Source organism: Physeter macrocephalus, chromosome 4 (genome assembly GCF_002837175.3).
Source record: "Physeter macrocephalus isolate SW-GA chromosome 4, ASM283717v5, whole genome shotgun sequence".
Classification (NCBI taxonomy): Eukaryota; Metazoa; Chordata; class Mammalia; order Artiodactyla; family Physeteridae; genus Physeter; species Physeter macrocephalus.
The window spans coordinates 62,295,741-62,322,256 of NC_041217.1; the positions used below are offsets into that span (position 1 = coordinate 62,295,741).

The window sequence follows — 26,516 nt, forward strand, 5'->3', positions numbered from 1 at the left end:
ACGAACCCGTGTCCCCTGCATCGGCAGGCGGACTCTCAACCACTGCGCCACCAGGGAAGGCCCTAAAAGATAATTTCTTAATCAAAATCCAGTTTTTATAGCATTTTCCCAAGATTAAAAGGGCTCTATCATTTTTTGTAATGATAAAATTAATAGGTTATTCTTGTTTTTAAAAATTGGATATTACAAAAAAATCATAAATAATAAAATTTTTTAAATTGCTTGAACTCGTAGAAAATAGTGGTTAAGAATTTGATATAAAATACGCACACACAGGGGCTTCCCTGGTGGCGCAGTGGTTGAGAGTCCGCCTGCCGATGCAGGGGACACGGGTTCGTGCCCCGGTCCGGGAAGATCCCACATGCAGTGGAGCGGCTGGGCCCGTGAGCCATGGCCGCTGAGCCCGCGCGTCCGGAGCCTGTGCTCTGCAACGGGAGAGGCCACAACAGTGAGAGGCCCGCATACCGCAAAAAAAAAAAAAAAAAAAAAAAAAATACGCACACACAGGACTTCCCTGGTGGCACAGTGGTTAAGAATCCACCTGCCAATGCAGGGGACATGGGTTTGAGCCCTTGTCCAGGAAGATCTCACATGCCGTGGAGCAACTAAGCCCATGTGCCACAACTACTGAGCCTGTGCTGTAGAGCCCGCGAGCCACAACTACTGAGCCCGTGCACCTAGAGCCCGTGCTCCGCAGCAAAGACAAGCCACCGCAATGAGAAGCCCGCGACCCTCAACGAAGAGTAGCCCCCTTTCGCCGCAACTAGAGAAAGCCCGTGCGCAGCAGTGAAGACCTAACACAGCCAAATAAATATAAATAAATAAATAAATGTTTAAAGTCCTTAAAAAAATATGCACACACACATATTCCTAAATTTCTTTCTCTTTATAAATGCATGTATGGATTTTAATAAAAACTGAAAGACTAATGCCCTTTGAATAAAAATAACTAAATCCAATATTACATGCTTTCACACCATGCCTTAACTTTATTTTTATTTTATTTTATTTTTCATGCCTTTACTTTATAGCCTTTACTACAGTAGTCAGGAAATAATGATTTACATCATCGTTAGTATTGCTAGTAGTTAAGTGCCCTTTGGAGCTAGACTCCCTGGTCTTTAATCCCAGATCTGTCATTGACCATCTATGTAATCCTGGGCAAGTCATCTTTCTTCCTCGGCTTCTTCATCTGCAAAACAGAAAAATAATATCTACCTCACAGGGTTGGTGTGAGGATTAAATAAATATATGTGAAACACGTAGAACAACATATGTCACATATTAAACCCAATGTATTAGCTATTGTCTTAGTTGCCTAATGTTTCTCTTTCCAGTAAACTCCATGCATGCAGGGACAAAGTTGGTCTTGTTCCCAATTTTGTCCTCAGCCTGGTACATAGTGTGTGGTTAGTAGTTGTTGACTGTTATTTTTAATAGCATTCAATAAGCATGTGTTGAATGGATAAGGGAACAGCCATTTACAGCTAAGGTATTTGATATTGATAGAGTAGTAGGAAAAGCCCACATTTTAGAATCAGACAAACAGATTTCAAAACCTTATTCATCATCCCTAACTATTTACTTTCTTAGGGGGAAAGAGAGGTCGACATATTGAACTTTTCTGACCCCGATTTCCCATTTGTAAAATGGAGATAACAGTTCCTTCTTGCAACATTGTTACGTGGATTTGAGACGTGTTAGTTTATCAAAGAGTAACTATTTCTTGTACAAATATCACATTATAGTATCCAGAGTATTATGTAACCCTAAGTGGTGTGGTTCATGTGGAAGACAACATAAACGGTGTCCCCTGGAATAGTCACTGCAGCAGCTTTGAGGGTATCCACATTACATTTATAAAAATGACAGAGTAGCCCTGTATTAGAGTCTCTCAGTTTGGATATTTTGGGAGTCCATAAGAGCAATTTAGGAGCAACATTAGCTGCAGAGACCTTCTGCAGGTGATATTTTCATTTTAAAGCCATGGAAAATAAGACATAGCTATACACTCAGGACCTGGGGTTAAACTCAAGCCTTTTAAATTCCAAGTTCACTATTCTCTAAAGCCCAATAAATACAGGGGCAGAGAAAGAAGGGTAAAGCAAACTCTGATTAACTAGTGTCAGTGTTTGTGCTAACTGCTCATTTATCATTCAGCATCTATCAGATACTCCAGAGCTAAGGAACATCAACTCCATTCTGCACCCCATCTCTTTCCTGCATCTTGGGGTGGATTCTGTTCAACTGGTATCCACAGTCAGGACGGAGTCTCAGAATACAAAGGGAACCTCCTCTCCAATCAGATGAACAGGATATTTGGCAATAACAAGTTGCTTCTGAGGAAAAGTGAGTTTCTTGGCATATTCCTTGTCAGCATTACAAAGCTGAAAGTTAAATTTATCTTCACTTATGGCAGCACCCCTGCTGCCCAAATGTCTTGTTTGTTTGCCTCTGCTATCGTTGGTGGGGTGCATGAGTCAGAACCCCAGCCCACAGGTTTTCCCAGGACTTTCTTATGGGCATGATCCGAAAGTGTTTGATAGGTAGTCATAGGCTGACACAAAAGAGCCAAACTGGGGGCTGGCTAGGGCTTGGCCAGAGAGGCAAGCTTAGGCATTACATTTCAATAGAGCAGGAAGGGGAAGTGGTGGCCTATAACCTCAGGAAATATTTCCAGATGACCCACCGAATCTCTCTCCTGCTTTGACGAAGTGGCCTAGTCTAGAACAGCACCAGCCATGGGAGAAATGCAAACCCTAACCAGGAGAAGCAGACCCTTACCCAGAGGGGAATAGTTTAGGGCCACCACCAGATTCTGTTACAATTTTTAAAAGCACTCAAGTGTTGGCAAAAATAAAATCTTGGGTTAACTGTAACTAGAATATTGGCTTTCTCTTTGTGGAAGAGTTGGTCAATCACACCTATCTGTACCAGTTCCCCCAAAGAACAGAAAATATACTGAGGTCGTAGCAAGAGGAATTTAAGCTAGATGTAAAGAAGAACTTCCTGAATACTAGTTTAATTACATGTTGGAACTTTTTTTTTTTTTTTTCAGGGAAGAACTGTTCAGAGTCCTTCCTGCAAAAGGAAAGCTAAAATGATCTTGTAGCTAACCAGACCTCTGCAGGGTTTGGATCCATGCTGACATTTATTCTGTTATCCCTGAGATGAAGTGTGTTGGAATAAGTGAAAATGTTTTGTATTAGGATTTTTTAATTTTTATTTGCAACCCATAAATAGATGCATTAGGTTTTTTTTTAAATTGAAGTATAGTTGACTTACAATGTTGTATTAGTTTCAGGTGTACAGCAAAGTGATTCAGTTTTCAGATTCTTTTCCATTCTAGGTTATTACAAGATATTGAATATAGTTCCCAGTACTACACAGTAGGTCCTTGTTGTTTACCTAGTTTATGTATAATAGTGTGTATCTCTTAATCCCAAACTCCTCGTTTATCCCTCCCCCACCCCTTTCCCCTTTAGTAATCATAAGTTTGTTTTCAATGTCTGTGAGTCTCTTTCTGTTTTGTAAATAAGTTGATGTTATCATTTTTTAGATTTAACATATAAGTGATATCATATGGTATTTGACTTACTTCACTTAGTATGATAATCTCTAGGTCCATCCATGTTGCTGTAAATGGCATAATTTCATTTTTTTATTATATATATCTTTATAGATGATAAGGTTTTGATCTTGATAATTCTAACATTTATGAGCACAGTTGCAAGCAATTTTCAGGAGTTAATTATCTAGTAGAAGAATCATACACATAAATAATATATGTATGACACAGTGGGAATTCACAGAGTTCTGTTGAATTTTAGTAGAGGAAAAGATTACTCCAATTTAGAAATTTAGGAAAAATCCCCTTTTGTGAGCTGGGTCTTATAGGATGGGCTAGACTTAAATGGAGAATGGGGAAAGTGGAGGTAATGGCTCAAGTAAAGATTCAGAAACAGAAAAGCACAGAGTGAATTCAAGGAAAAGCAACTACTCTAGTGTGTCTAGAACCTAAGTCAAGGTTCAGAGACTGTGCTGGCCAGACCTCCAGTGCACAGTGCAGTGCTGAATAGAAGTAGTCGTGGCTAGTGTATGGTTAGTGTGTCAGGTTCTCCAAGAAATAAGCACTTAGATGGGTAAGACGTTCAAGAGCTGTGTTGAACATTAAGTTCTTCTTAGAAGTTTCTTTAAAAGAAACACCTGTGAAGGATAAAAGGAACCGAGCAGAAGTAGATAGGAACAGCCTTCAGGATGGGGTACAAGCATGGCACCTATAAAAAGAAAAGAAAGGAAGGAGAGGTGAGTAGGAAGGATTTCAGACTGTAGCACAGCCCTGAGACAGCTTCAGCCAGGCCAAAAGGGAATCCTTGAGGCAAGGTTGCCCATCAGAGGAGTCCACACCCATATGATGGGCTAAAGCTATATCAGAAATCTTGTCAGTCACTGACTGAGAGCAGCCTGAATGATGTGTAGCCTCGGCATGAAAGTGGTGGTGGATCCAGAGGGGTAGCAGCTAGGAATGTCAGTCAACATGGCTCCCTAAACAGGAGATCTGAGTGGTGAATTTCACAGCTACTACAGTTGGTCAGTATCATTGGCTGACCCCCAGTTAAAGAGGCACAGCTTCTAACAATTTACCATTAAGGATGATGTTTGTCACAGTGTTTACTAGGAATCCCTTTCTTTTGATTAAGGAAATTCCCTCTTCTAGCTTGCTAAAAGCTTTTCTTTTCCTTTTTAAAAATCATGAATTCTTTTTTTTTTGCAATATTGATTGAGTTGATTATGGGGTTTTTCTCCACTAAACTATTAAGAAGGTGATTATGGTTAGAAATTTTCTAATGCAAATTCTACCCTTAGAGTTCAGAAATAAATTGAGCATGAAGTTATATTTTTTATTTTCTGCCATATTTGGCTTGCTAATACTGTGTTTAAGATTTTTTCACATATATTCATAAGTGAGATTGGACTGTAATTTCTTTTTCTTGCAAAGTCTTTATCTGGTTTTTAAATCAAGGATATTTTGGCCTCCATAAAATAATTGGGGGATAGTTCTTTTCATATCTCTAGAAAATGTTGGATATATTTGGAAAAAATCTGGGTAGTTTTTTTTTTTTTAATTGGTAGAACTCACCTGTAAAACTATCTGAGCCTGATGTTTACTTTGTGGGAAGAGTTTTAACTCCAGTTTCAAATTCTTTTTTGATTATAGGAGACCATTCAGGCTTGTTATTTCTTCAGGAGTAAATAGTAAATTTGGCAAGTACATTTTTTTCAGCAAATTTGTTTATTTTGGCTATTACCAAATATATTTTCATTAAGTTGTTCTTAATATTTTAATTAAAGAAAAATCATCTGTGATATCATTAGCTGTATCTTTTCTATACTCATAATTTTGTATATTTATACCATTTTTCTTTATTTCCTTGATCAGTTTGTCTACTTTTTGATCCTCTTTGATTCTCTATTTTTTTTCTATATATTAATTTCTGCTCTTAAATTTATTATTTCGCTCTTTTTTCACTTTCTTACGGTTTATTCTATCATTTTTGTCCTCTAACTTCTTAAGTGGGGTGTTTAATATTTTGCCTTTTTGCTTTTCTAATGTAAGTATTAAAATGATAAAATTTCCTTGATATTTCTTTTGCTGTACTCCACAATTACCAAATGTAGTTATCTTAAATATTATTCAATTATAATCAAATTTTTGGGATTTTTTTTTGACTTAGGAGTTATTTAAGTATTTTAAAATTATTAAGCATACTGTGATTTTCAAAAGTTTTTTTTTTAATTAACTTATAGCAGAGGAGGCTTTGATCTGTATGATTCTGGTTCTTTAAAACTTACTGACACCTGCTTTATAGTCTATTATATGATCTATTTCTGTACATGTTCCATGTGTAATAGAATTGATTAATTGTTGTGTTCTATACACCTCCATGAAATCAAACATAGACGTTTTTGCATGAGGATTGCAGTTGAATATACTCTTTGATGAAGATGAGAGGCCTGATATCTATAAAGCTGGGCTCTTTAAACATATTGCAGTGTAGCAACAAGCAGTAGTTTCTAATCTCTGGGCCTTAACTTCCCTCTGGGTAAGGAGATTTTATTTTTAGCATCCATATATAATCTGTATTTTCTCAATTAGTAGGTAATAAAAATAACTACTATCCTGCAATTTTTAAACTTTAATGAGTATTCTTCATAATAGAAAAGTTCAGGAACTACTCCGGTGAGTATATGCTTTCTAAAGAAATACTGATTTCTCTAGAACATTCACACAGTGCTTCAGAAGTAACTAGCACAATTGTGCATGTCATGGGTATCACCAAACATGCCTCCTGTCTGTTAACTCTAAATCCACCTGAAACTGACCACATAATCAAAAATGAGCCCAATGGACAGGTCCCAGCACACTGAGACAGGGGAGGCCAGTTTGCATGAGGGTTTCTGTCAAAACTGTATTTTGGAAACTAAACTCAGATTGCTTTCATTTAAGGGTCAGAATTGATTCAAACCCACATCTTTAAAAGCCCTTAGTTTGGGAACTTTTTCCATCCTTAGTCTCCTCCACCACTTGTCTTCGTGAATCCAAAGCCATTTTGACATATCCTTGACTCAATCCTATATTAAGAATAAAAGAGATATGTTCAAGCAGAGGAAATATAACAAAGGAGGGACTTTCCTGCAAGATCTTTGTAAAAGAAAAAAAAAGAACATTTGCATAAACCATTTTTAACCAGAGTCTTTGTTTTGTGTCTTTCCTTTCTGAATGCTTTGTTACACTCCCTTGCAGTCCCCCCCTCTGTCTCTGGACCCCAACCAGTCAGAGACCAAAGCCTTGATCATGTTTCACTTTGGAATCTTCCTGGCTCCACCGTAGTCATCATGCTTGAATGATTACATTTACTGACCTGTCTCCCTGCTTCCTCTTCTTTCCATTCCTAAAACCCTAGACGGGCTGATCTTCCCAGAATATCATTGTGATCCTGTCCCTCTCTTGCTCAAGTTTTCCCAGAAACTACCGAGTAAACTTCACCAGTGTTAGTCTGGTGTTTAAAGCTATTCTGTTCCTTTTTCATTGCTGGTTCTCTGCTAAGCTTATAAACCTGTCTGACATCTCTGACTTCAATACCTTTGTCTTGGATACTTAACTTGCCTTCTGGTTCCTATTTAGACCTCCCTCAGAATCTACTTTAGCTATAAATTCTGCTGCCCTTTGACAAGTGGCCCCTGTCTACTCTGGACTGTGGTGTCTCTGAGCTTGCACACCCAGCATGCCATAGTTCACACTGCCTCCACTTGCAGTTAGAGGTGTTTTCTTCCCTCCACCTCCAGATGCTGGGTCCCTCAGGGCATGTCTCAGCCCCTGTGTGTTCCAGCCTCTGGTAACATTTCTTATAATAGGGAGTTTTCAGTAGATGTTTAATTGGTTAGTTAAAAACCACTATCCCATGCCGTCAGCCCGTCTTCACACTAAACATGCCCATGTAATTTAACACTCAATAACCATTTTGAGCATCTATTGACCTCCATATATAGAGATGTGTTCTAAGGATGCTGAGATCAAGAAACACAGCCTGTTCTCTCAAGGTCACTTTCTTGGATGATTTTGGTCTGGGGAATGGACACATTCTTTTCGCCTGCTCAAGGAGCCCAGCATTAGTATATAAAATCAAATCTGGGACTTCCCTGGTGGCACAGTGGTTAAGAACCCCCTGCCAATGCAGGGGACATGGGTTCGAGCCCTGGTCCGGGAAGATCCCACATGCTGCGGAGAAACTAAGCCCATGCACCACAACTACTGAGCCTGTGCTCTAGAGCCTGCCTGCCAAAACTACTGAGGCCACGTGCCTAGAGCCCGTGCTCCACAACAAGAGAAGCCACCACAATGAGAAGCCTGTGCACTGCAACAAAGAGTAACCCCTGCTCATCGCAACTAGAGAAAGCCCATGCACAGCAACGAAGACCAAAGTGCAGTCAAAAAAGTTAAAAATTAAAAAATAAAATAAATAAATAAATAAAATAAAATCTACATTGAATGATTTTTTAAATCCCCTTTTCTCTTCAGCATTAGACACATAGCTCCTTTTATTTTATTTTTAATTTATTTATTTTTGAAATTTATTTGATTTATTTTTTATTTTTTAATGTATTAATGTGTTTATTTTATTTATTTTTGATTTTATTTATTTATTTATTTTAAATATGTTAGTATCTGCTGACAGCAAAGTGATTCAGTTATACATATATATTCTTTTTCATATTTTTTCATTATAAGATATTGAATATAGTTCCCTGTGCTATACAGTAGGACCTTGTTGTTTATCTGTTTTATACATAGTAGTTTGTATCTGCTAATCCCTAACACCTAATTTATCCCTCCCTACCACCTTTCCCCTTTGGTAACCATAAGTTTGTTTTCTGTGTCTACAAGTCTGTTTCTGTTTTGTAAATATGTCCATTTGTGCCATATTTTAAATTCCACATACAAGTGATATCATATGATATTTGTCTTTCTTTGTCTGACTTCACTTAATATGATAATCTCTAGATCCATCCATGTTGCTGCAAATGGCATTATTTCATTCTTTTTTATGGCTGAGTGATATTCCACTGTGTATATATATCACATCTTCTTTATCCATTCATCCGTTGATGGACATTTAGGTTGCTTCCATGTCTTGGTTATTGTAAATAGTGCTACTATGAACATTCGGGTGCATGCATCTTTTCAAATTAGAGTTTTCCCTGGATATATGCTCAGCATCATATGTAGCTCTATTTTTAAAGTAACATCCATACTGTTCTCCATAGCAGCTTCACCAATTTACATTCCCATCAACAGTGTAGGAGGGTTCCCTTTTCTCCACATTCTCTCCAGCATTTACTGTTTGTGGACTTTTTAATGATGGCATTTCTGACTGATGTGGGGTGATACCTCGTTGTAGTTTTGATTTACATTTCTCTGATAACTAGTGATGTTGAGCATCTTTTCATGGGCCTGTGGACCATCTGTATGTCTTTTTCAGAAGTCTATTTAGGGCTTCTGCCCATTTTCTGACTGGGTTGTTTGTTTTTTGGTATTCAGTTGTATGAGCTGTTTGTATATTTTGGAAATTAAACCCTTGTCACACACAGCTCTTTTTAATATCACCTTTCCTTTCTTGTTAAACAGACACTTACTAACCATGTGGACTTAAGTTATTTAATGTCTCCGAGCCTCAGTTTCCTAAAATTTGAAATGGGGGTAATAGTACCTGTGGCCAAGGATTAAATTCTATAAGGAATGTAACCCAGATGTCAGGTAGCGTCTCTCTGCCCCTTAAAATCCAGGTTATTAATGGATTTTATGGATTATTATTAATAGATTATACAATGCATTACATTACTGATCATTATGGAAGCCCAAAACCCTCTCTGAGAGTTCTCAAAATTCCCAGACAGTTTAATTTTCATGGTCACTTTGGTACTGATTTTCTTCTAAATATTTTGTTTCTGCCAAAATATTTTGTTCCAACTTTGCTTTTTGTGGCTGTTCTTTCATATCTGCTGTTTCCCCAAACTAAGGAAGCAGTCTCTTTACCTTAAACTCCTCCTTCAAAGCAACCTGAATACGGGTCTGTGTTTGTAGTAGAATACAGGTTTGTGCTTGCAGAGAATAGGAACTTTGAATGGGAAGAGCATAGATGTCCAAAGGATAACTTAATTAATTTTCCACAGTGTGGTTTGGATCTAAAGCCTCTTTCTTGCCTCATCTCTTCTCATTAAATTATTATGGAGTTAGGTCTGTTTCAGACATGTGTCAAAGAACAGAGCACAGTCTTAGGGGTGAAAATTAAGGCCATGCATGGGAAGCAGGTAACATTCAGGGGACAGATTTTTCTTATCAGAACTAAAATCATAAGATTAAATCATAATTTAATAAACTATTTCTCGAGGAAACTAAAATAATATAGCCCAGGTACACTGAGCTCTGGCAAACAAATCCAGAGGAATGGATCATTCTGTGTCCCTTGGATTCTGTTGATTTCACGAAGGCTGGTGTTCCGGATTATGGGAGAAAGGGGTTATTTCATTTAATCTGGAGCATAACTGTGTGAGGAAGATAATGGTATCCCTATTTCATAAATAAATCTGGAATTCAGAGAGGTTAATGACTTACAGGTTCACCCCATAGAGGCAGAGACAGGATCCCAACCAAGTGGGTCTGATTCCCCAAACCATTCCCTTCCATCTCACCCCAGCAAGGGCACAGGTAGCAGAGCTGACCTTCTGCGGTGAAAATCCGAGCACTGGGTTGCAATTTGAACACAAGTGAAGGACCCTCTCTAGTTTCTAATCTCAGGAGAAGGCCTCAGACCTGCTTCTGTTCAAGACCTTGCATAAGACCCAGAATCCTACACTAAGAATGCATGAAAGACAAGATTTGGGTGGGAAAAAAAATCTACATTTAAGGTTCAGTTCACAAAGCAATTTCATACCCAACTCAGTCATTGCAATAACCCTGTGAGGTAAACAAGGCATATTTCATTCTTACGACTAAGTCTCAGGAAGGTTAAACCCAAGGTCTTTGAGAAATTTATTTTATGAATCTTTATTTATTTATTTATGAATCTTATGAATCTTTATTTAAGGAATGTGGCATGACGTAATTCCTATGATCATATAGTAGCCTTAGGGCTTAAACATAGAACTGTGTTTTTAAGTCCGTATACATCTTACCCCCAAGAAGTAGCCTCCCCTTGTGTTCTTTGATCCTGATGTCTTAGTTGAATAAGCTCTTGCAATCAGGGCTGCCATGGGAGTCCATGCAGGTTGTGCACTGTATAACTCTGAGAGATGCATTCCAAGCTACATGAATGTGAATGGCACATCCTCAATTTATGGTGCACAGCATGGAGAATCTTTTGCAACAGCCCTTGGTGTTGTGCAAAATCTGAGATGGCTTTGAGAAAGGAACATGTAATCGTTACAAAAAAAAATCATTCTCATAAAATGTAGAATGCGGCCCAGTTTCTGCCTTTAAGGGGATAGAATTTCACTGGGGAGAAAACACATATACCATAATTTTAAAAATAACAAACTAGGTAACATTTTTTTAAAAACTGTATTTAAGTACAAAATTGCATGTTACTGACTAACCTCGCAGTAGGAGGCCAGGAAGGGGAGTTTGTCACAGGTTGGACTAGTTAAGGACTTGTTATGAAAACAGTGGTAAGGGTGGGGGATGCCCGAGATGAACCATAAAGAGTAGATAGAATCTAGGTGGATACGTAAGAGGATTTGGGGGTGAGGAAGGACCCCCAATAACAAAAATGAGACATTAAAACCCAAATCCAAAAAAAACAACCCAACAGTGCAGGCTATCTTTCTCATCTCTCGTTTTGTTTGGTGGTCATGAGCTGCTCTGTGTGGAAGTCAGGCAACTGAGAAGGGGAGATGGCTGAAGAAGGCGGGAGCCTGGAGGCAGTTAAATAGGATGGCCTCCATTTATAGAAGCTGGGGCTGCAGTGCAAACAGGACTTTTCCTAGGTGGAGCAGATCCCCATTCCTCTGCTGCAGCTGGAAAGCAAAGGTAACATCAATTTTATAAACTTTCTATAGGAATATGTCTCCACAGTACACTGGAGGGCTGGGGAGGCAAAATGTGATCTGTAACAAAACTGAGCCTGTAGTTGCATATGTATCAAATTTTCACTATATTTCAAAGTATATGTCATCAGGTACAGCTCAGAACTGAAGCTGGAAGCCAGAGTCGAGAAAGAGAGTGAAATTGGCATATTTATATTCCACAGTAATCCTTTTCCCAGGGTCTTGTTTGTCCATGGAAAAAAGAATAAAATACTGAGCTATAAAACCCACAACTGTGCACTGAAACTTTGGGGGGTAGGGGTGATGGGGCAAAATGGAAACCGAAGGAGCAGCTGGTCGTATTGAAAACTTTTCAGATGCACTGAAATAGACACACTTCATCTTCAGTGTACAAGATGCCACCAGGCGAAACTTTGCATGGAGGGGGATTCGAAGGATCCAGTGACACTTCAGTTTCCCAAGAATTTTCTTTCACAGCAGGTCGTTCAATACGGCACATCCATGCTGAATGATAAACAAGAGAAAATAAAGGAAACTCAGGAGCCTAAAAATTGCAAAAATTTAAGTGTTGGTAGTAAATAGTCACTAAAGGTCAGAAGAGTAAAGGAACTCTTTCAGATGAGTTACAAGATGCAGGACATTCACTAAGGCATGAGAAGAATGAGAAGAAAACCCTAAAGCAACGCTTCTCACCCTTTCAGATGCTTACCACCTAGACACGGTGTTAACACACAGACCCTGATTCGGGTCTCGGTGGGCCTGAGATTCTGCATTTCTAACAAGCTTCCTGGTAATGCTTAAGTGGCTAGTCCTCAGAACACACTGAGAGAAATTTTGGCCGTACAGGCTTTGTCTTCAGGTCTAATGAATATGAAGGGCATTTTGATAGATTTTGAACAGTAGAAAGTCAGAAAAGTAAAATAAGACATATTTAAATGGAAAGAGAAATTAGAGAACATCAAAACTCGTGAAATGTATGGTAGTGGTTCTGCACGCCTGATTCTCGTGGGATATGATTTAAGGAGATGATGACAAATTTAGTTTTGTGAAAAGAAAAGTGACACTTGTGTGTGTAAAACAATTCATTCTTGGAGAGGACAAGGGAGAACCAAATAGGGTATGTCTGAATAACACCTTTCAAAGGGAGAACCAGATTCTGAGACTCTGCTGTCATGATGAACTGCCAGGGTAAACCACAGTTCAGCAGCTGCAAGCGTGCTTGCCAATTAGAGAGATAAAGATGTTTCTGAAAACAAAATTTCATATAAACCTCCTCTCTGAGGTTGGCATTGTATCTTCCTGTGTATCTTGGGTGTTGCTTTTACCCAGGCAGAATTTAGACTCTAGAAACCAAATGAGATGATAAACAGAACCAGTTTGCAGAAGAGTCAAAATAACCCAGCAAGAATTGAAACCACAAATGCACTAGGAGTCAGTTATTCACCAACCAGATGCTAATAGGAATCAGCACAAAAGACTATGAGTGTTAGCTCAAGGGCTTAAAAAAAACTGATACATGGTGTTGAGTGTGATAGTGTTCATTTTACCTTTGGCTTGTTTTAGAAACACACCCTACTTCTTCCACTCCACCCTTCCTCAGTGCAAACACACAATGGTTTCAGTGCAAAAAAAATTACAATACTGGAGGAGGAGGGTGTCTGGGACTTACACCTTCAACCTGGGTTCTAGAAGCATAAACGTTAAGAACATGATCTTTGGATCTAGATGGATGCAAATCTCAGCTTTGCCATTTATTCAGTGACCTCAGGTAGTTAATTAAGTTCATCGTTCCTTCACCTTACAATGGAAATATTAATAGTACCTACATCCACAGGCTTGTAGGCAATCTTTAATGATTTAAGACATGCAAGACACTCAGAACAGTGCACCGCATGGAATTAATGTTTGATAAATGGTTGTTACTATTGTAACTAACTCTGTCACTAGCTCAGTCACTATAGGAAAGTTATTTAATTACCTCAATTATCCAGAGAGTTTGAATGCCAAGGTCCTTTCCAGAACTAAAATTCTATGATTCTATGGTCACTTTGGCCAATAAATTTGAAGTATCCCAAGGCAGCTGGGCAAATAATTATTCTTTGCTACGTCCTTCTAGAATGTCTGGTGAAGTGTGCAAGACCTGTGTTGATGAGGCAAGGCTTCCCTTCCAACTTCTGTTCACAGCTCCTCAGTACACCATGGGCTCTAGGTAGTTCTACACACTGGCCCCTGAATGTTTTCAGAGTCCCAGTACCATACCATTTACATCATTTCCCTCTTCCAGCCTGCCTTCCCTGCTTCAGTCCATACACCTAAACCCTATCCATCCTTAAAAAACCAACCCAGGTTCCATCTTCTCTGTAAGGTTTTCTGCGGTCACCAAACATCTTCTGTACTGAAGAAGTCTGGTCTTCAATACAGAATTCATTGACCATTACCATATTCTGCCTTTATTTTTCTGAAATTTTTTTCTGTATTTCTGTCTTAACTTCCCAACTAGATAATAATCTCCCTGAGGTCCGGCACAAGGATTTACTCCTCTTGGTGTCTCAGTCAAGCTTAACATTTTTCCAACAAAAAGGTGTTAATAAACAGCTATTGATTGGTTCATTGTAAAAAGCAGTGAACCATTAAACTTAATATGGCAATTAGCTTAATATGGTACTCAATCTTAATGCTCTTCCTGCCAGCATCTCTTCCTGTCCCCCAAGGACATCTGAAAAATTGATCTGCTTCCATCTAGTGGCAATTAAAACACAGGTGGTTCCTGTGGCCAGAAAACAGCTCTGGGTAGATTGTGCCAGAAAATACTTTCACTCAGTGGGTGTGAGCATGAAAGAAATCTTTATATCTTGTGGATTTCCTGCCCACAGAGATAGGGAGTTCAGCCTAGAGAAGAGTCAGGGACCCCATCTACACTATCTAATGAAAGATAGGGCAATAAAAGAACATAGAGTAAAAGAAACTTCACTGATCCTATGTCCTCATCCAGTTACCCCTCCTGACTCTTTCATCGCCTTCCAGCCAAGTTTTATGAAAAAGATAATGTATACGTTCTGCCTCTATGTTCTCATCCCCACTGATTCCTCGACCCCTGGCTACAGGACTTCTGTCATGACCTCAGCACTGAAAACAATTTCCCTACTGATACCCTTATTATACCCAGTGGATCGTGGCAGTATTTGAAATAGTTTCCATTTCCTTAGGATCATGACCCCGTACTCTCCTCATTTTCCTTCTACATCTCTGGGAACCTCTTCCCATTCGCCTTTACCTTAGCTGACTTGTTTGATATTGACCTTCCTCTGGCTCCTACCCTCTCTCCCGCATCCTCTTCCATTCTCACACTGCATGTACTCCCTGGGTGATTGTACCTGCTCCTGAGATACAATTACCTCCTATATTGTGAGAACCTCCAAATCCATTTCTTCTGCCCCAAGGTAGCCCTTTTGCTACAGATAGAATCAACAGACTATGGTTGAACCAGAGACACCTAAATTTTAACAGGTACAAAACTGAACCCATGATTGCCACCTCCAAAACTTCTCATTCTTCCGTGTTCCCTTCTCAGTAAATAATACAGTAGAGATGGTAACTTACATCCACCAGTTCCCAGATCAGAACCATGGCAACTTACTTGATTCTTCTCCCTCTCTCTTAGCCAATTAATAATCATATTCAGTTGATTCTACCACCAGTTATCTCATGAACTCATCCTCATTGCTATTGCCCTAGACAGGCATCATCAGCTTTAACCTAATAACTTCAAATACTTCCAAAACAGTTCTTTGCCCCCAGAGTCATTCTTCTCCCATGTTTGCATACTTTTATGCTGAGTGATCCTCCCAAGATGCAAATTTCAGCATGACATTTACCTGCTTCAACCCCTGTTACTAATACCCCAAAGATCTGAAGATTAAATCCATACTCCTTCATATGGCTTATAAATTACTTTATAATTGTCCTCTGTTGCCTTCTGTCTCTCCAGTTTTTCTTTTGCACTTTAAACTACAGCTCACTAAACTACTAAGGACTTGTCAGTAACAATCTGTGGTTGGTAGGATGGTTGCCTGAACAAGAAACCAACCTCCTCAGGCACCATCTTGCTTCATTTCCTCCAGCATTTGGAAAGGTACCCAGTTGTCTAGCTGGGTAGTCTGTCACCAAAGTCTCATCTCCATTGTTCGTTTGACTTATACTTTCCTTCTTAATATTTCAAAACAAGTCACTAAACCCTGAAACTGAGAAGTGTTTTGCTATCTTCATTTCTGCCAGGTGGGCCTTGTATTTTCACATGTATGTGTTTTTGCAATTGAAGAAATCTGAGGTTCAAACCAAGCCAAAAAATTTCTCCCTCTTTGGGGGAAGCTGCAAGTAGAATTCAGGCTCCTCACATTTCCCACATTTCTGAAGGTCAATGCCTATCAGAGGTCATTTGCCATCTTGGGCTAGGTGCTGAGGGCCTGGTGTCTGGAATTATACCTTTTTCTTAGAGCCTGGGATTCATTAGTTTTTCAATAAATCCTTGTTGACTTGAATGTTTCCTGAATACTGTATTTAGCATTGCCCCCGTGTTCAGCCAGAATAAGAGGAAATAAATCATAATGCTTCCAATCCTCAAAGAAAATTCAGAAGCAATCAGAAAAAACTATCTTTACATAAACTACCCCTTCTTAATAGGGCATTAGTTGTTCATTCATTCATTCAGCTCCTCTAGCACTAAAAAACCTGACAACTTTTAAGGAAGGTTAGTAGATTTATTACTTTATCTGGAAACTTCATTTGGATGAGACCTCATGTAAATAACTAATAAGGAGTTAATGTGTCTAGCTATAACAGGAAGTATTAAGATACTTAATACTGACCCTCTGTAAGCAGAGGGTAGAGAAGACATCAACAGATATCGAAACTTCTTGCTGATAAAACTTACCTTCTCTGAGACTTTTTGCCTAAAAATAGAAGAGAAAAATGGCATCAGAAAAAGTAGACAATTTCTATTTTTTATACTTAGAGAGAAGGGAGATTCCCTCTCTCAAAACTGTTTCTTGAAGTGTATTTTGTATTTGTTAGGTAGACCGTATGGTGTCCAAGGGGAATTGAGGTACTGGCTTAGTGTTCTAATTCAAACAGTGGTAGATACTTATTCAGAACTGACTCATTCATGCAGATGCTTCTCAGAGCACCGTTTCATCCGCTGTCCTGCTCATAAAGACAGAAGTCCAGCCTGAACTATCCGATGATCAGGCCCCATGTACCCATTCTTGTGTTTACACATCCCAATCTGCCATCTCATCCTACCTGCAGATTCTTCCCTAAGACATTCAGCTGCTAATACTGTAAGAATATGTATCATTACACTTCACGCTATCTTCTCTGTGAAAATCCACAAGAAAAATTACACTCAGGTCTCAGTGGTAGGAACTACTTGCCTCATCTGGGTAACCACTGTGTTCTTATCTTACAAACACAGTGAGTATCATTACTGGTTATGTTTCCTTCTTTGACAGGCTACAAGGAAACTCAGCCAGATCTGAAACCCTCTTCTATCCTAACTTTACCCCTGGCTCTGACTTATTTTTGGTATTCTAAATTTTGGCCTTATTTTTCTTACTTTTAAACTAATTTTAATTTGCTGTGTTGAATGCATTTGGTAAACTATCTTACATTCTTTTTGAAAAAAGCAGACTATAAATAAGTAGATGAATGAACTGCAGGGTTAGGCTCCAGAGGAAATAAAAGCAAAAAATGCTTTTTGAGGAGAAAAAAATCACTGGGAGGCAATATATTTCTGTGTCTATAAACTAGAGCTCTAGATCATCCTGTCTGGGTCCAGGTCCTTTTTTGCCAACTGTAGTGTGTCTTTGAATAGCTACTTATTCTCTCTAAGCTACCATTTCTTCATCTGTGAAAGGGGCATTATAATTATATTTTCCTCACTGAGTTGATAAAATGTATTCAAAGTATTTAGGCCAGGGCCTAGAGCACAGACAGTGCTCAATTTTTGTTTTAAACCTTTAAAATGTTAGAAATTACTACGTTAATTATTTCTTCCAAAATTTAGCCTGCTGGTGACATGAGCCAAAAGCACTTGAGCAGGGAGAATTAAATCTGAATGAGTTTCAGATTCCATTCATTTTCATATGAATATATTTTTCTTTTAGGAACAATGAAACACATACATGAGCAAGAATCTGTTCCTATTGAGAAAGTTTCTTTTTCAAGAAAAAGGGAACTAAGGGGCCTGTGTTCAATTTTGTGCCCTGTTCTCACCGTGTGTGTTGGTTCAGGTAAACAATTCTTCTGTGGGTAAAAAAGTAGAGCCTTATTAATCTGAAGACCGGTGGTTTTAGGGAGCATATCTGGATGGGAGTCTGATCTCTGACTCTGGCCCCTGCTGATATGGAATTTTAGAGATTTGGCCTAAAACATCATTGCTTCAGTTTCCTCATTTACTGAACAGGGCCAGTAATGATGACTAATCAGAGAATGATGGTGCCAGGAGAAAAAAAATATTTCTAGACAAGCCCATGCACTGGGAGGCATGTTTCTGGAGCCCACCCTTACTCCTTTCTCTGAAAAAAGGAGCTGAAGTCTGGGTATTAAGAAAACTAGGGCAGGGGCCAAAGTACAGGTTCAAAAGATCCATCTGAGGACAGAACAAGGGTCAAGAGTCTGGTCATTTCATTGGCTACTGTGTTCTAAATATTTGCTTGTCCCCTTTTTCCAGCTTTTGGAACACCAAAAGCCTATAAAATTATCAGATTGATGAATACTGTATACATGCAGATTTATTGTATTAGAAAAGCTCTAGGGGTTTAGCCTGGGAACCTATCCATCATTTCTAATAATTGTCTCTATAGGAAAAATATTCTTCGTGTTTCAAAGAACTAACTTACAACTAAAAGTTTTAGAAGGCAAAGTCACTTGAAAGTTGGAGCTATCAGAAGATGTTTCACAAATGAAGACATTTAGTGTGAGATTAAAGATACCCTGACTTTCCTACAAAGTCAGTGATCTTTTGGGGCCTCTGTTCTCTTGTGCTCTTTGTTGGCATAATTGTAACTAGCCTAACTGCCCGTTATCTGTTTCCTGTTTGCCCCACACTGATTCCCCCAGTAGGGGCATGCAGTTTTCAAGTTATCAGTTTGAGATCTTGTACAGAAATGACTCCAAGGTAAAAAAAATTGCAAAACAACTCCACTGCTTTTCTCACCACTGCTTATAGTACAGCCTTAGGCAGCATCCCACCTCCTGCATCCCACCACTAAATACACATGACTTCAATTCTATTCTTTTTATTCTACTAACATTTATTAAAAGATTTTGGAATTTGGGAATATCTCCTTACTAAGGTGACTCCTAGCCCCAAAGTCGTTAATGGTTACTTAGGTAATAGCCCTCTTATCCCAGAGGGTGGAGTGTAAATTACCCACTCTCTTCTCCACCCCCTCACTTCTGCCAAGGTCACTCAAGGCAGGAGGAAAGAAAGGATGATTGGGGGCAGTCTTTAAGTCTCAATGGAAAGGATAATCAACGATGGGAGAAAAATCTCATTCTTTTTTTGCCTTAGTGCCATATTTAAGTAAATAGCATAGTACTCTAAGACAGTGGGATCCAATCTTAGCAGAAGTTCCAAGACCAGGAGCAGAGACATTTTAACTGCTCAGGGCTCTTACTTTACAGGTACTGAAGTTCTTGCACACCAACAGCACCCCCGTCCATTGTGTTTCTGGGTTGGTTATAAAACTAATCTAGTACCCTTAGTCTTAAATTTGGAATGAAAGATCAGGTCATAGCAGAAGACCATTAGGGATTGGTAGATAATATTCCTGCAATTGCCAGTGAGAATGGGTGGTGGGGCAGCCTTTACATACCATATTCATGGAATAGAATACATACTAATTAATTTGATGGAACTGAAATTAAAATGGCCCCACAGAGGCAACACAGAGCAGTTGTTTAGCAGTTGTTTTGAGGTCATTGATGGCCCCTAAACTTGAAGCAGGGTTATCTTTAAAGCTGCCTAATATCCATACACGTCATAATCTTGAATGTTTCTGTCTGATGACTTTGGCCAAATGTGGCAGCACATACCCAAGGCCTGCCTGACTGTGGGCCTGTAACTGGCAGGTTTGTCCCACTTGAGGGTTTGGACACACTCAGGAGGGAGGTGAGGGGAGTGATGCTGTTGTTATTCTCCGGTGGTGTTTCATCTACTATTCCAAGCAGCAGATACTAGTTTCTTGAGGCAGCCCTCCTTAATCCCTCCTCTTCTCTAGTCCAGAGTAGATGGAAAGCATGAGTATGGGGTACATTTGGTTAAAACTGTAACCTTGGTGAATAGACACTGGGGAGAAAATGTGGGGATTTCCCTAAGGGACAATACAACTCCCACATGTTAGGAGCCAGACAGGTATCTGACTCTTGACAAGGCTAGGTATTTGGGAGGAGTGCTTTGAAAACCTTATGGGACATTAGATTCACTTCCTAGTGGAATTGCACTGAAATCAAAAACATGTAGGCTCTTATAGGACAAGATCACATATCCTGTTTTGGGGGGTTTTTTTAGAATTAAATAATAGTAAAGAACCATTACAATTTCTCATTTGTCTGTTAACACCCTAGCAAGGTACCTTGAAGACAGTAGGCATTTTTAAAAGATTTGTCAGAATGAAAAGTAAAAATCAGCCAACTTGCTTTGATGAAAGTGTGTTCTGGGCTGCTTCACACATCTCCAGGGACTGATGTCTATAGAACCCAGAGCTTGGTATCCTGCTTTAGCAGAGGCTCTCGTACTTAATTTCCTGTGGGTTTCTATGTTTTTTTCCACTTGAAAGTTGTATTATTTTTGTATGAAGGTAAACTCACATACCTTTTTTCAATCTCCTTGCCAGCCAAATGATAAATGCCAACCCAGAGAAAGAGGTAATCATGACTGCCACCGGAATGAAGAGGGGGTTATAGTCACTCTCCTTGATTATTGAGAAATTCCTGTCCACTTCTGCAAGAGAAATCAGTGTAGCATGAGACCACAAGCATTATTTCCTTAGTGCCTTCTCATGACAATAAACTTTCTTCCTTCTTACATCTTCTAATAATTGTCCATTTGATACTATTTGACAGATGAGGAAATCGGCATGGGAAAGCCCATGATGAGTCTATAGCAGAGAAAAGACTAGACCAGCTTTTCTAGCTCAACGCCTATAGAACCTCAATCCACAGGTTAGTGATTCATGGAATTCCTGGGAGATGTACCTAAATATTTTGGCAAAAAGTGATCATCATTGTATTTAGCTCCATGGCCTTGTTCAATGGTTGGGACTCAAACACAGAGAAGAGCTAAAAAGTTAAGTACAACTTCAGGAAAAATAAAAGCCAGTGATCTGAACCAGGCAACTTATCAATAAAAGGAATCTATTCTCTGTCCTGGCTATTGTAAATAGAGCTGCAATGGGGATATACGTATATGTATAGCTGATTCACTTTTTTATAAAGCAGAAACTAACACACCATTGTAAAGCAATTATACTCCAATAAAGATGTTAAAAAAAAGGAATCTATTAATGCTTTGAAGCAGTTGTGCAAACATATGCACACATGTTACATGCCAAGGACCTGCACTAATCTGTCTTTCAAATGATGTAGTCCTACCATTTCCCTCACAAATAAGTAAAAGGAGACATCTATATATCCTCTTATAAGTAGGAACTAAGTTCATGTGGGGACCTTTACTGAAAAAATACTGATATGAAAAGACCTATCTTCTGATACCACCAATTGAAGAAACTTACTTTTGCATATTGGCACAGCATCTGACTGTCCCTTATTCTTCACATTACTTTGATGAACCCTTTCAAGGTGCTTCCATCCCCACACCCAAATGTATAATGGAAAGGAGGTGCAAGTTCCCAGAGGATCCAAACAGAGGACACCTATGGGCTGCATGAGGATGAGGAAACGGACACCAGTCTAGCCTTAAAAGGAAATGCCCCATAAGCCTGATGTACAATCCTCCCCTAAAGACCCCATGCCATGTCCCCAGTTCCCTACCCCACTTCCTGGCCCCGGGCCACATAGAGATCAGCTTCTACAAATCCTACCATTTAAAGACTTCTGTCATTGGTATAGATAGTCTCTGGAGCAAACATGGGTAGCTATTCTTTCACATGCTAATTTAACGTGGATTAATTTAGCATCTATTGCCAGGTGCTGTGTCAGGTGGAGGGTATATAGAGATGAGGAAGACACATCCTCTTATGCACAGACAGGTTTGGGAGGCATCAGCTTAGTGATAATTGAGAAGTATCCATTACTTTGGGAATTAGGTGGTCATTGGTGACTTTTGTAGAGACATTTTAGTAGGCTAACAGAGAAGTGAGATTGTAGTGGAATAGAAAAATGGATAAGAAATAAGTCAGTATAGACAGTGAGTTTAGATGTTAAGGGTTAAGATAGGAGGGGTTGAGAATTGGTTGAAAAAAAAAGGAAAATCACTGTAATTGAAGGAAGAGGCAAGAGCAGCCAAGGATTTTATGGTAAATTAATGTGTATGAATTTTTTTAAGTGACATACATTTAGCAAAATAAACTTAAAAGTTTAATCTATCATTCCCCACCATCTGCTTATCAATCAGCTACTTCTTTAAGTCTTTAATATATTGGGGCAAACTTACTCACTTTGACATATTGGACTAGGGCTGGACCAATTTCCAGATGATCCACAAATAGTTTTCTTTTCCCCAATTAACTCAGCTCCTTCTGAGCAGCTGAAGGTACACATGGAGGTAAAGCCGAAGTCGACCAAGGGATGACTACAGTCCATGGTTCCAAAATCAGGTGCTGTTAGAGGCTCACACTGAATCACTTCAGTTAAAAAGAAAAAATCAGTATTTCTGAGCAGAGACCCTCCCATGACAAACAGTTTTTAGGCAAACTGCCTGACTCAATTGTGGAACCATTGACATGAATCTAACATTTCTAATTTCTAGAAATTACTTCTGATGATGCTTCCAGAGTTTATTTTCTTGAGAATGATGGAGAGTGGTGAGTCAGAGGTGAAGCCAGGAGAACACAGAAAGCCCTGGGTGGGCAGGAGGGCATTGGGGAGAAGAGGGCAGGGCTGGCTCTTCCAGATTGCTGCCCCAGCCCTGGTAACTCTCCATCTGCTGGAAGTGCCATGCTACGTGGCCTTGGCCTCAAGAGCTCTTATGGTGCATTATCAATGAATGTAGAGAATTTCCACCCTTTCACATCTTCTAAAGTCTACCCAAGCAGTTTTGAAAAACATCCCCATTCTCTGAAGCAACTCCCTCAACTTTTATAAAATACAGCAGGTTGGTCAATTAGTTCTATGATTTCAAAAAATGATTTGGATAGTTCTTTTGAGAATTCAGCCACTTAAACTAGTGAGTCAAAAGCATAAATGTAAAAAATGTAACCAAAACTTCACAAGTTTAGACACCACCAGTTTTTCCCCTAAAGGGATAATCTTCTTGAGAGTAAAAAAGAAAAAACAAAAAAAAACCCAAAAAACACCATATTTCAAATGAAAAAAAAAAAATCAAGAGACTGTGTTTTTGTTTTTCACAGAATTTGCTCTCCTGAGAGTTCATGGAGGAGGAAACCTAAAAAATGATTTTAAGAATAAACCAAATAAAACAATCAAAAAAGACCTCTAGCCCCCCCACTCCCAAAAAGGAAATTGCTTGCTGTTAAGTAGGACACCACATAAAATAGGTGTTATTGAAAGGAGAGAACAACAAAAATTCAACTGCAGTTCAGCAAGACTGATTATTTATGCCATAGCAATGAGAAAGTAAAAATAAAATAAAATAAAAATACAGTGTAACCACACTGTATTGCTGAAAATTATATATATATATTCTGTGACGTAGTCTCAGAGATATTTGGTTGTTATTTTTTGTTTGTGGTTTTTCTTTTTAATTAGTAACAATAACCTCTTTGAAAATCATCACAGTATAATCTAAGTTAGGTTAAATTATGCTTCAAAAGAGGATCCAGACTTCTTAGCAAGACTCTACTACATTTGCTCAGTCTATAAACACAGAATTGCCATGACAAAACCTCTAGTCTGAACAGTTACTCACCTCGACATGTTGGCTTTGGAGATGACCAGTTTCCAAATGGTCCACAAATGGTTTCTTCAATCCCAACTATGTCTGTTCCCTCAAAGCAGGTGAAGGCACACTGTGATGTGAAGCTGAAGTTTCCCAAAGGGTGAATACAGGCCATGGTACCCAGCTCTGGGGCCTCCAAAGGCTCACACTGAGTCACTTCAATAAGAAAACAAAAACACTGGGCAGTGTTCCAAGGACCTGATGACTGGGTTTGAATCTTAGCTCTGATACTTGATAACCAAGTGCCTTTAAGCATGGTGACTTAACCCCTCCAGCTTAGCTTCTTTATCTCTAAAAGATGGATAATGATAATTGTATTCACTTCCTAAAGTTGGTGTGGGAATTAAATAATTTAATGCAAGTCAAGGACTTAGAGCCTGGCTCATAGGAAACTTTAATTAAACATTAGCTAATCTTATTATCTTTGGCATTACCTGGGGAGAGAGCTTTTAAATGTAGATAGGTTTAAGTGGGAATGACCAGCTCAGGTTGGAAATAACTGTCACATCAAAGCCCCTGAGTATACTAGACTGTTGAAAGTAGGAAGTTCGGAGAAAGAATGGGTGTCCATAACTGGTCTTCTTTAAAAGGGGAGAAGATAAACGCTTTAGGAAGCATCTTAGCCTGGATTCTCTCTTCACCATCTCTAGCTCAGTTCCAGAACTTTAGTTCTTTTGATTTTGCCAGTCCTCTCCAGAAAGTATGTCTACTCCCTTGCCTGATTGGTGGCGTAATAGATCAAATTAAGCCTTGGAATTTAATCTTCACGTTTTAGGCCCTGCCATGTCATTTAGGCAAATATTGCAACTCTTGTGGCTTATTCCTTATCAAATTTGAGCCATCATTTTAAACTTCTTCTTGAGAGTTCAATGAAGAATGAATTCAAGAAATTAGAAGAATTTTAATATTTTCTGTATACAGTACAATTCCAAATGAAAGTAACTTATGTTGTCCCATACAGTTCATGCCCACAAGCAAGTGCCTAGTCTCAATCTTACAGATGCAGTGATAAATAAGATGCTGACTGATCTCAAGTTGCTGTCAGTCTACTGGGGAATACAGACAAGAAAATCGATGACTTCAACAAATGTGGGATAAATAAGAAAGAAATATACGGAGCTATTGGAACACAGAACAGGGATGCTTAGCCTGTCTTGGCATCCAAAGAAAGCTTCCTGAAAGAAATGGTCCCTGAACTATTATTTTCCAGATGAACAGGTGTGTTAGCCATGTGCAAAATGAGAAAGCCCTGAGCAAGTCAATGATTGATATACAAAGCAATATGGTAAGTGTGGGGAACTACAAGCATTTTGATGTTACTAGAAGGAAAGAGGAGGCAGGGGATGATGTGAGATGAGATTAGGGAGAAAGATAGGAGCTAAGACAAAATGCCTTTATCTTTTTTCATTGATTTAATGAGTATCTACTATATATCAAGCATTACTCTATGCCTTGAGGAGTTTAGATTTTATTCTGTAGGACGAATGGTAGGTAGAAATTAAAGGGTGGATGGTCACGTATGTGTGATGTTTACCTGATATTTAAAATTGATCAGATTGCCTACAGTATGAATAATATATTTGAGAGGAGCTAATTTAAAGATGTGGAACTCAGCTCAGAAATGACTGCAATAATCTAGAAGGAAGATAATGAAGGCAATAGTGTAGAGTTAATAAGTAGAAGACAAATTGGAGAAACAGTAAGTTATAAAAATGAGTAGTAACCTTCCAAGACTGAACCAGGAAAAAACACAAAATATGAACAGACCAGTCACAAGCTCTGAAATTGAAACTGTGATTAAAAGCTTTCCAACAAACAAAAGCCCAGGACCAGACGGCTTCACAGGCGAATTCTATCAAACATTTAGAGAAGAGCTAACACCTATCCTTCTCAAACTCTTCCAAAATATAGCAGAGGGAGGAACACTCCAAACTCATTCTGTGAGGCCACCATCACCTTGATGCCAAAACGAGACAAGGACATCACAAAGAAAGAAAAATACAGGCCAATATCACTGATGAACATAGATGCAAAAATCCTCAACAAAAAACTAGCAAACAGAATCCAACAGCACATTAAAAGGATCATACAGCATGATCAAGTGGGGCTTATCCCAGGAATGCAAGGATTCTTCAATATACGCAAATCAATCAATGTGATACACCATATTAACAACTCAATGGTGATAAACTGAAACCATTTCCATTAAGATCAGGAACAAGACAAGGTTGCCCACTCTCACCACTATTATTCAACATTGTTTTGGAAGTTTTAGCCACAGCAGTCAGAGAAGAAAGAGAAATAAAAGGAATCCAGATCAGAACAGAAGAAGTAAAACTGTCACTCTTTGCAGATGACATTATACTATACATAGAGAATACTAAAGATGCTACCAGAAAACTACTAGAGCTAATCAATGAATTTGGTAGAGTAGCAGGATACAAAATTAATGCACAGAAATCTCTTGCATTCCTATACACTAATGATGAAAAATCTGAAAGAGAAATTAAGGAAACACTCCTATTTACCACTGCAACAAAAATAAAATACCTAGGAATAAACCTACCTAAGGAGACAAAGACCTGTATGCAGAAAACTATAAGACACTGACAAAAGACATTAAAGATGATACAAACAGATGGAGAGATACACTATGTTCTTGGATTGGAAGAATCAACTTTGTGAAAATGACTATACTACCCAAAGCAATCTACAGATTCAATGTAATCCCTATCAAACTACCAATGACATTTTTCACAGAACTAGAACAAAAAAT

General features: G+C 38.8%; 1 protein-coding gene across 1 annotated transcript in view; it reads right to left on the reverse strand.

Moving 5' to 3' along the window:
- Window positions 1-11,687: 11,687 nt before the first annotated feature.
- The window catches only part of SELL (selectin L), a 21,495-nt gene continuing 6,666 nt past the window's right edge, over window positions 11,688-26,516 (reverse strand). The window contains exons 5-9 of the mRNA XM_007102047.4: window positions 23,711-23,896; window positions 22,281-22,466; window positions 20,477-20,605; window positions 16,535-16,553; window positions 11,688-12,108 (exon numbers count right to left, since the gene is read on the reverse strand). Coding sequence (XP_007102109.1) covers window positions 12,090-12,108; window positions 16,535-16,553; window positions 20,477-20,605; window positions 22,281-22,466; window positions 23,711-23,896 — 539 coding nt within the window. The 3' untranslated portion in view covers window positions 11,688-12,089. The remainder of the gene's footprint in view (window positions 12,109-16,534; window positions 16,554-20,476; window positions 20,606-22,280; window positions 22,467-23,710; window positions 23,897-26,516) is intronic.